The sequence below is a fragment of the Seriola lalandi genome, unplaced genomic scaffold (assembly GCF_002814215.2).
Source record: "Seriola lalandi dorsalis isolate HSWRI2012SDOR001 ecotype SW California unplaced genomic scaffold, Sedor1 jcf7180002054338, whole genome shotgun sequence".
Lineage (NCBI taxonomy): Eukaryota > Metazoa > Chordata > Actinopteri > Carangiformes > Carangidae > Seriola > Seriola lalandi.
The window spans coordinates 1,144,356-1,156,019 of record NW_019524891.1 but is presented as its reverse complement, the minus strand read 5'-3'; the positions used below and the strand labels follow the sequence as shown (position 1 = coordinate 1,156,019).

Genomic DNA, 11,664 nt, shown 5'->3' with positions numbered 1-11,664 from the left:
AGCTTTGTGTAGCTGTGCCATCTGTATTACTGTACAGTCTGTTTCATATAATTTATTGTATAACTGCTCTGGATGTTGATGAAACAACATGATTCACATAATCTGATAAGTGAAATCATATCATAATAGTTTGTATTTCTAATGACTATATATATTGCATTAAGGCGGCAAGCTACAATGTGGTTATGTCCAGGGTTATCAGCAGACAGGACAGTCCTGAGATGTACCTTATCAGTATAATTGGAGGTTTCGAGTCACTTTGTGTGTCCTGGACATCGTACAAGCCTCAGTAAAAAACACCAGATGGGTTTCATGGAAGAGTTCAAAAATGCAGTATTTTATGTTCCAAAAGCAAAACAATTGCGTGCTTCTAAAAATAAACTGCCTGCTGTGTCATAATTCTCCATAATTAACAATATCTTTCGTCTATAGAGCTCAGATTTAATACTTTTTGTTTAATCAAATCTTCCTGATCTTCAGTAGTTATTGGTCACATCACTGGAGTCTATCCCCTGATGTTTGATTTTATATCCATCCATTTATTTCCATTAACTGAAATTAAATAAGCTTCACTTGAAACTTCAAATTCTGCCAATAAAGAACAATGTTCATCTACATAAGCTGTCGTTGTAATAAAGTTTTGTTGTACAAATAAATGATTTTCTCTTGGCCTCCGTTTTCTGCATCAGGGACACATTAGATGAACTACACAGAAAAGTATGTAAATGGACTGTAGTGGTATACAACAGCATTAACTGTAAATAGATATACATAAACATTATGAGAAAATGTAACAATAGCTATCTGATCCATTGACAATTAATAAACAAAAAGAAAGATATTACTGATAAAATCTTCCTGAATCATTAACCACAGTTTCGTATTCAAACCTGATAACTGTTTTTTTTGGCCACTAGGGGGCAGTGGGAAAAAGTTGTCAAAACAGCACTGACCTTCCACCTTTAAGTTTATAAGGGGAACTCTTTCTGATTTCCAGCAGTTATAAAGCAACATCATCCTTCATTTAAAGGTGAGTTTGTTGCCACCTGGTGAATTTAAGTCTAATATTCTCTCTTCTTTAGCTCTGCCTGGTTCTTGAGCTGCTAAAAGCTCCAATGCTTCTCCAAGGTGTTTTTGGTGGTCCACACATCTTCACAGCTAAAAATATCCTTTTATATATCTTATATTATATATTTTTATATTAATACAACAGAACCACAACAAAACATTTGAACATTAAAAACAGCAGAAAAAAAGTTTCTTACTCTGATGAGGCTGAGACTGTATGACTCAGCAGAGTCTGAATATAAACACTGTAATACTAAAAATATATGCTGATATCCCAAAAGGAAAACAGAGCACAAGAGATAATGGCGCTATCGCTCAACAACAGAAATGCAACCAATTACTTTAGTAATAGATAATCTAGAACAGCCAGCTGTGAACTCATACCAAGCTGAATTGTGGAAAATGGTGTGGCACTAAGACTTGAGCTCACATTTGTTCACAGAGTGAGAAATGACTGCAGAAAATGTCAGGTGTATTAATAAGGAGCCCATGTGGAAAAGTTCATAAATACCTGTTACTCTTAAGTTTATACAATCAAATCAGGTTGCGGTTTCTCTGGTGAAACGCAAATATGATTCATCCGTCTTACTCCATAAAAATACAAAGGTCTTAATCTTATTTGTTTTAAACAGGATCCAACAGGTACAGCTACAGGTGTGTATACATGCTGCTGGTGGTAAATGAGCAGATTTCTGGATGGCTGGATTACTACCTAAGATTACCCCCAGGGAAATTGCCTTTTTCCTTGCCTATCCATTAAACAACACACATACTTGGTGTAGATGAAATCAAGTGACAATTACAATGTGCAGATGTGATAGTACACTGTGGTCCAGCGGCTAAACATGAACAGATAGGAGGTGAAGGGAGGTATAACAAACAGCGGAGGTTTTATTACGATCCCTTCTCTGATAGGCTAATGAGGAGAAAATTGAATTCTACTTGTGCCAGCTGTTATACACACACACGCACAAAAACTCTGATGTGTGTGTGTGTGTGTGTGTGTGTGTGTGTGTGTGTGTGTGTGTGTGTGTACCAGTGCAGCAGCGAGGTAACCCATCCCATTGTGTGTGAGCTGGTTGTTCCATAGCACCAAAGTGACGAGGCCTTTCCTCTGCTCTTTTAGTCCTTCGCACACATAAGCCAGACCTGTGATGACAAACAGAGACATAAAACAACTGAGATAGTACATGCACATTTAACTTAACGATATCACAATTTTAACAAAATATCATTAACTAAAATAAAATGTCTAATTTAAGGGAGTCTGGTGCATTAGAAGAGAGCTTATTTGCACTGTCTTGTATTTTTTTTCCATTTTCTTTTACGGGGAGTTTTTACCCTATCAATAAAACCATAAATATCCCTATCCATAAATCCCAAAGAAATATCACAGTGATGTTAATTTGATAACGATGTATAATACTTTTACCAACTGTTTGTTTCATAGTGTGGATAGCAATCATTGTTTCGATTTAACTAAAACCAAATCATTCTATTTAAAAAGATTGGGATGAAGTTTAAAACTACAATCCCAAAAAGCCTATCCTCTCATACTATACTGTGGACAGAAGACAAAACTCATATTTGGCTTTATACACCTTTGTCCTACAGCTGGTAAATACACAGAAGGCACATTCTGACCTAATTTCCTCACAGGGATCAATAAACTCTCATCTTATCTGACGTTGTGAAAAGGTATTGAGATGTATGCACAATAAACTTCTTAACAAAACAATCCCACCTTGAGAAAGCGTTCACGGCTATAAAATAACAATGCCACTGTATGTGTTTGTGCTCGATCACTGCTGCATACCAGAGTCCAGGATGTGGTTGTTACGCAGGTCCAGGATCTGGATGTTGTAGTTGAATTTGAGCAAGTTGCCAAGTTGGGCTGAGTCCTGCAGGCCATTGAGCTTGTTGTCTGCAAGGTACAACTCCCGCAGGTTCATATTCATCTTCAGAGCCGTAGCTGACCAGAAGAGTAAGACATAAATGAAGCGGAGGGAAGAAAGGGAGATATGGTGGAAAGAAGAAAAACAAAAATGTCAAGAATAAATGTATACATTTATCAGGACCCTCTCCTTGTACATCCACTCCTGTCACTTCTATCTTACCCAGTAACATGAGTGGCCTGCCGGACAGGCCAGCATTCTCCAGGTGGAGGACTGCCAGGCTGCCACTGATCCTGAGTGCTCGTGCTACAAAGGGAGCCGAGTGGTCCAGCAGAGGAGTGTTACGTGCATCGAGATACTGCAGAGAGCTCGTCTGAGGGGGAAACACCAACAGAGACAATTAACTTGGTATGCATGGATAAAAAAGTGCATTTACCCATATCAGAAATCATAGTCATGTGTGAAAAAATGTTAATGTGATGAATCTTTATATAGACTAAGTGTGGATCTTGAGGGAGTTGGATGCCTTTATCCTAATCAAGTAACTTCTCATTATCTGTCATTATAGCTGCGGTAGTACACTGATGACAGCTAAGAGCTTCTCCAGACTCCATAAATACAACATTATCCTCATATGACATAACTTATGAATGCACAATGAAACCCAGATAAAGGCAATGACGCACTGTTTTTTCATCTGTTTAATCCAAGGCCTCACCCGAGAGATTCTAAGAGCTTCACCTGTCAAAGCACTTATGTGTTAAGATCTTTTGGGCTTTGCTCAAGTAAGTGACGACTTTTTATCATCAACCTACGACACAGCCAATCTACAAGCTGGAGTACACGTGTGAAGTGTCTCCAAGCAGTTTTTGATCCATTGTCACACACTCCGTGATTGTAGACATGGGATTTCCTTTTAGTACAAACACTGATCAGTTGAAGAATTAGCTTCTCACACAGTCACAGCTGTGATTACAGTAGAGCTATGGTACTCAGACCATTCTGTAAACATGGTTATTGAGTCATTAGTAACTGTGATTAAGAATCTATTGTTTCTCCCTCTAGGATGCGGAGTAATGAACAGAATTTTAAAAAAAACAAATAAACAGGACACAATATTAATAATAAAGACTGCAAAGTAGTTTGTGAATTGGGAAACAGATTAGTGCTGTTCCCTGCGGTACACTGCCAGGACAAGCAACAATACAGTGAAAATACCCACAAGCTCCACAATCTAGCAAACTAATGTACAAATGGAACTGAGAGATTTTTTATTAATGCTTAATTTATGACATTTGGTTAAGGACATTTTTTTTAATTGCATGTTTCATCTCACATTTTCTCTTAATCTACTGTGCAGTATGAAATGATACAAATACCTGTATGAAATCTGTTTTTGTACAGTGGTTTTACCCTTCTCATTCCTCTGACATAAAATCAACGGTTCCTTGCCTTTGTTTGATTTAAAAAAAAAAACAAAAAAAAAACACTTGTTTGAACTAACATGCAGCTGTTTGTATCCCTGTGTTTCTTACATATTCAGCTTGAAATATGATATTTTAATGTGTTTGCCTCACTACCCATTTGTATTCTTAACAGTAACAAGTGATGACTGACGTCAAAGTGCACCGTAAAGGGCAAGAGCATGACTTTGGAAGAGCATGTGAGCATGTCTGAGTGTTGACAGAAAACAGCAGCGCTGCACAACACAAGCTGGCCAGTGATAAAGAACAGTGGACAGACTGGTCTTCTCCCCGAGCACAAAGCCACAATTACAAAAGTAAGGAAAAGACTCAGAAGTATTTGAGACCAAACACACACTTTTCTGGCCAAATACAGTAAGATAAGATAAGAAGATTTGTTGCACTCAGTTTGGTGTTTCCATCAAACACCATTTTTCCCTTACGAATGATTGCTTTTATAGTCCATAATTAAAGCCCTCTGTGAGAGAAGAAAACCTTTTGCTCGACACTGCCATCATCCTGTTTATTCTGTCACAATCCCACCCATCCTCTTATTATCTTTACTGGTGCTCTGCTTGATATTTTATTAAATATTTATGCCGCTACTAGTGCCATTCCTGTTCCCATCTTATGTGTTATGGGTTTATTTTTGCAGTTATTAATACATTTTATAGAATTTGTTTATCCATTAGAATATTTTTAATTCATTTTAGTCCTTTTTCCTTTTTTTAAAAAAAAAAATCCATTTTATTTATTAATTTTAGTGCTATGCACTTTACTCAACAGAATAATACTTACACATTACTGTCTTTGTACTTGTGTTTTATTGCATCTGTTCTTATTGTGAAAACACCAGCACTGATGAAATGCAATGTTGTCCTCTTGTATAGTGAGTGTTACACATGTAGTGAATGACAATAAATTCTATCTTGAACCTAGAGGTCATGTCAGATCTTATTTATGTTCGTACTGACATTTTTATTGCGCTGTAAATCTGTTTATGTTGTATCTGGGTAGATATTTATTTAAAGTCTTACTTTAGAGTGATGTGGTTTTGCATTTAAGACTCCATTGTTTAATTTTATGTTCAATGATTTATGTCTGTCTTATAACATCTAGGGACCATTTTGGAACAAATGGTTCTTACTTGAACATGTTATTCCTTGGATCATTGGGTATTTTCTTTAGATCAATAAATAATCTAATCAAAACCTTTCTTTTTCCCACCCTGTCCGTTTCCTGTCCAGATGAGCTATCCATGAACTCTCACCTTTCTCATCATGTGAGCGGCAGCCTGCCATCCTCGAGTGCCAATGTGCTTGTTGAAGGAGATGTTGAGATGTGTGGCTGACTCATAATACTCTATCATGTCAAAAAGAGCTGATGCACCCTGAAAAGCAAAAAGAGAGATGGAAGAGAGAGAAAAAATGAATATATCAACTTTTATGGCATTTCAGATTAACATCCAACAGTTTAAACAAATCTCACAGTTGGTCACAGTGTCAAAACCCTGAAAGAGATGTTGCAAGATAGTCAGGAGCAACTGTTGTTGCCACGGAAACAGACCCTCAGGGTAGGTGAGACCTGCTGAGGGCCTCAGTTGGGGGTAAAGAGGCACCCACCTGGGCTCCTGTCTGTTGTTGCAAATAAAAAAAAAATGATTCAGTAGGATTGAAAATGTGAAAATGAACAGAGTAACAGCTTCTATCTAAAAGACAGAACTTTATTTTAGAGCAGGGCAGCAGTCAGTGGTAGAAGTATTCCTACCCTTTACTTAGGTAAAAACAAAATGTAGATCAAGTATAATCAGATTTTTGCTTGTATAATTTTACCTCTTTAGGCTTCAAACTGTTATTTAAATAAACCATCTGAGAAATTTAGAGAGGAAATCTCCCTTTGTTGCTAACAAGTCAGAGATTTGAGACATCACACTCTTGACAAAGATTTTGTGAAAAACTGGTTTAATGTAAGCAATATTTTGTCATTTATCATAGACTGAAAACTTGTGCAAAACTATCAGCATTAAAATTTTAGGGACAAAACCTAGTTGGGAGCAGACACAGAGCTCAAATTAAATGTCAGGTGATGCGGGATAAGGTCGAAGTGCACTCATGTGATCAGAGTGTTTTAATCTCATTTTGGTTTTGGTGGCGCTGTGGGGCTCCATCTATTACTGATACACTGACTCTGTGAATGTATTTGTGACAGTGGAGTGGAGAATGGATTGCTGTCTATTTTGTATTTTTTCATTTGATGTCATAAACTTAAACACAATCATCAGCCAGTGGTGGACTTGCTCCTATACTGATAGTTTCAGGATGTGTGCATATTAAAATGGGCGTATGGGTGTATGAGTTTATCCTCTACTGAGGCTAATGAGCTGAAAAAAAATCAGACAGGCTACTGCAAAGCATCTTATACCCTTTTCCCCTTTGTGTGTGTATACTGGGAAACGTTACTGAGTATACACGTGTGTTTGTCTACAGGGCGGGGGAAGATGATGAGTCACATTCAGCCCAATAAAAGCCAGCCTGTGTTAGTGCGCCACATGCCTGCTCTTCCTCACGCTCCTTCGTCTCTCCAAAACAATTTTTCGTCTTTGAACTTTTCATATCGTTCCCGACAAGACGCCACTACTGCAAATATCTATCTTCCAAATCAAGCCATCTACTGTAAATCTCAGTCACTTCAAAGATGAACCCATCCTCTCACATCCCCATTCGATTCCTTCTCGATCCCAGCTTCCTCTATTCTCTCCTCGATCAGCAACACTTCCTCAATTTTTCTCCTTTCAGAGTCTCATTTTATCTGAGCCTGAGGCAAGACACACAAGATGCTGCTCTCTTGTGATTCAGTCACTGACTCATTCAGCTACTTCATTCATATTTCCGGGGCAGTGTTCCATGCTGGGTGAAAAAAGTGCGTATGTCACTCTTCATTTGTTTGTGTTATGTGAGGCCTTGGTGTCTAAGCTGTGTGTGTATTTTGTAAAACAAGTAACTGTTAAAAAAGTATTTGTACAGTATGGTCCATGAATGTAACTGCTTGCATTTTGCTTTATGTATCTAGAAAAACTGGAAAGCCTCTCAACACGTATACCAGTGTTAGGTGCGTTTCCATCCACTCGTTTTTCTCTGCATTTTCTGCAATGGTTCAAAGCCAGCTGACTGGAAAGTTTGAACCACCAGCTGTTTATCTTGATAAACCAATTCAAACCAATAAGAAAAGATTTCTGTACACAACTGGGTAAAATCTGTTTCACTTGCCAGTGAAGTTTCACCTATATGTGGTGATTTATTTGTCTGTGCCGTCTTGTGGGGCTGGACTTCACTCCCATAAGCAGTACAAGGAAATGCTCCGCACAACACACCAGTCCATCTCAGGGCTAACACGTTCAGTCTGTTAAACTTTGATTAGGTTATTATTAAATTACAAACCAGGAGAAACCCAGAGTAAACAGAGGAAAACCTCAAAATCACAGGGAGAAGATGCATCCTCTACACAGAAAGGGTTGGGGCTACTTATTTGGTCCTTCATGCTCTGTAATAGTGCGCTTCACTGAGGTTACTATTATTGCCTGCTAATAAATCATATGACCAAAATAAATCATTGGTAATTATAGCACAGGCGTTAATTTTCTGTTTTATTAGCTCCCAGGTTGGAGTTAATGAGGGTTTGAAGTGTTTTAATCCCATATCTGTGGTGTATGTGATGCTGTCAGGACATGTGACCTCCTCAAAAATATGGATGTGTTCACAATTTTGAGAAATGTATAGTAGTCTGTCTGAACTGTCCAGGACTATAACTTTGTATTTGTATTTACTGTAGTCAGCAATAGCAACCAGAAATGAAGAGACAAAGAAATGGAACAAATGAAAAAGGGGAGGGATACATAAGGTCAAAAAACTATCAGCAGTGTGTGTCCTGTCAACTGTGTGCGCGTTTACGGGTGTCCTCATGCGGTTGCACATGACACTAACAAAATGGGATGACTCTTTAAGATATTGCTTAATAGCACGACCACTGGTCAAAAACTCCACAGGGTACGTTTAATTCATCCTCTCTCTCTCTCATGGAAAAGAAAAATTTAACTGCATACTTGACTGACAGTCTGGAAGTAACATAACAGCTGCCCAAATATCCACAAGTCCACAAGTGTCTCTGAAGACAGGACCACAATTATCAGACCCATCTACAAGCGTGTTGAAAAACCAAAGGAGACCAGGGCCTAATTTAATTCTGCAGTTAAAGGGGGAAAGAACTGACATGGCTTTCCCAGACAGGTATAAAAATAATGAACAGTAAATAAAGTGACCCTACTAATCTAAAGGAATGTATCTTGTGTGACTGTGGCTAAAAGCAGTCCTTGTGTCTGTGTGTGATACAGCACTCTACGGTATATTTGGGACTGTGTGACAGGAAGTGGTAAGGGCCTGTGTCCCTCTGCTCCACAGTTCAGCGCTGTCTCTATCCTTTGCATGTCTACAGCCCAAAAGTCCTTAATGGTGTTTACACAAGTGGACATCTGGAGTAATCAGAAAACCCATGGCAAACCCTCCACATCCTGCCGGTGCAGTAAGAGTGAAAAAGAGGACCAGTGTGAGACTGAAGGCAGATCACAACAGTGACAGAGGGTGAATGATAAAAAGAGACAAGGATGAAGAAAATATAAAAGTATGTATGCTACACTAAGAGAAATGAAGAGAAGGACAGAGACAGATTTATCTTTAAGTGAGATTTTCTTACATCTTCATCCAGGTTGGTCTGCTCCAGGTCTATCACTTTAAACTGGACCCTCTTCAAAATCTCTTCCAGAGACTCACATGCTTTGTAGTCCAGCTTCTCACCTAAAGACATACATGTCTGGTCAATTAACCATTTTGTAGCAGCACACAGTATCTTGTTACGTAACACAAAGTTTGTGAAATCTGTAACATTTTCACCACAAGTTACATATTCAGTGTTGACGTGGCTCTCAGGCTGTTGTATGGGAGCTTACCTTTGAGATCTAAGCATTCATTTCGCTGTGTCAGGTCTTTCAGTTCCTACAGAAACAAAAAGAAGCCGAGTCAGTAAAAGCTTGTGAGCTTATGTATTTTTCCATGGGACCAAACTTTGCTTTTCACATGTTGAAATTTTCACATAACACAGGAGGCAATTTGATAAATCAGCACTCGAGACAAAATACACATCTTGCGTAAACTAAGATAAACCATTGCTGAAAAGAAAAGCATCTGCAGGACACACTTCTGGTGTGTAACCGCTATATCACTGTGCCTTTGAGCACCATTTGTAAGTTTTGGAAAGTACTGAATGTGAATATTGAGTGACTCCCAATGATAGCAAGTTTGATAGGAGCAGAGTATTAGATGGAAGAGGGGCTCTGCCATCCCTAATGCTGTTTTCTTAGTATTGGGCAGTGTCTAGCAGTGAAGCCCTGATAACTTGGCGAAAAAATACATTGCAATCCCTATAACTGCTTCACAATAAATGGCTCCCTTTGGTTTGCTGGTGGAAAACTCTTAATATGAAGCAGAACAGTTGGAAATATTTGGTTTGCATCAGTAGTAACAGCACAGCTCTGATACAGCTGATATTGTTCAGTAAAATGGAAAATGAGGCTGATATCTACAGTATGAACAGGCACATTAGAGTCGAGCTAAATTCACAGCCACAGATTCATGTGAAGATATTCATGTTCACGGCTAGGCAAGACTCAGCGACATTAAAACAGGCACATGGAAACTTGGCTTAAATGTGCCTTGACCGTTTAAATGTTGAGCCCATTGTATGTACCAGCTGATTTTTTTAAACCTGAACATGTACTGCTGTCAGTGTGAGTGTTCAACCTGACCATGTCATCTATTCTGCGATGTAGTTCGACACCACAGGAGAACAGATCAAAAGGTGGAAAGTTATTTAACCTCTTGTCCTGGTAAAACAGCCAACCAACCACACAAACATGAAAACATACAGAGAACTGCCCTCAAAACTATGTACCAGCAAATCCCTCTCCCTCTAGTTGGCTGCCCAACCCATTCAGCATGAACTCCATAACCTCTGCCCTCTTGCCACCACTCCTCTGTGTGTGGCTGAACATACAGATGCTGGTTTAGTTGTACTGAGGGTTCACCGCCTCCTGCATGACTCAACAGGTCCCAAACACATGTACCACACACACACGCCGCATCTAAAAATCTGTATTCTAATAAATAAAAACAGCAGGAAACACTATGATGCTAAATAATATATCACAGGAGTTATAAAGGTAATTGTGAAACTGACTGAAACATTCATTTTAGGTAGTATTTCAATTTCAACAGTATTTTCTCAGTATGTTTTGGGAGATATGGTTTAATCAAAAACGTGATGTTCTTCAGAATCCAGAGGGCGTTGACTGTGCAAACATTTTTTGCACATTTTGGGCAATTTAACAGAAAGTCAATCTTCACCTACCATTAACTTGGGCATCTGTCAGTGAGAATGACTGTATCAGTGTAAATACTTCTCCGACAGAGGTGCCAGAACCCAAAATAGCCCATGACGCACAGTGAGCCTCTGCATGAGTGGTGGTATGGGTGTGTGTGTGTGTGTGTGTGTGTGTGTGTGGGGGTGTACAGTGGGTGTACTACACTGAGCTACTGACTCCATTTGTGATCTTGTTCATTAAATGCTGTGGTGACTATTGCCATGATGTGCCTGCATGACCCTATATTGTATATTCATACATTTCTGAAACAGAGTCTTATAGTCTAATGACCTTCTGCAAACCAAATTATTAGCCTGTAATCAATGATTCCTGAGTTTTAAAATGGGAAAGGACAGGTGGAGGTGCATGCGAAAAACTTCCTGTTGCTTGTTATTGAAGGATTCTACAAAAAAAGACCAAATTCAGCAGCTGGATCTTATATTAGATTATTTGTTCTTAGATTATAAGGGCCATGTCTAAAAGACATGGCCCTTATAATCGGCCCGTTAGAGGACTGAAAATTAGTTTGTGATGTCTCACCAAGTCTTTACTGCAGATCTGAACCAGGAAGAAAATGTCAAACAGCTCTAAGAGAGAAGAATGAGAGTGAGAGAAGAATTGACTCAGTCTGTCGGCTAGTGGCTACAACCCGCTGACTAAGTGACCGGCCTACTGACTTCCGACTGAACAGAAATTTTGGTAAGTACCCAAACGCTTTTCCATTGTCTAATGGCTGTGCGTACACTTCAAATCCATTCACTATAAGCTT

The 11,664-nt window shown here is 38.8% G+C and overlaps 1 protein-coding gene across 1 annotated transcript in view; it reads right to left on the bottom strand.

Annotated features, from left to right (window-relative positions):
• ppp1r37 (protein phosphatase 1, regulatory subunit 37) overlaps positions 1-11,664 on the bottom strand; it is a 43,844-nt gene that overhangs the window by 10,286 nt on the left and 21,894 nt on the right. The window contains exons 3-9 of the mRNA XM_087174323.1: positions 9,426-9,471; positions 9,173-9,273; positions 5,697-5,816; positions 3,186-3,336; positions 2,885-3,040; positions 1,986-2,217; positions 650-705 (exon numbers count right to left, since the gene is read on the bottom strand). Of these exons, the coding sequence (XP_087030449.1) occupies positions 650-705; positions 1,986-2,217; positions 2,885-3,040; positions 3,186-3,336; positions 5,697-5,816; positions 9,173-9,273; positions 9,426-9,471 (862 nt within the window). The remainder of the gene's footprint in view (positions 1-649; positions 706-1,985; positions 2,218-2,884; positions 3,041-3,185; positions 3,337-5,696; positions 5,817-9,172; positions 9,274-9,425; positions 9,472-11,664) is intronic.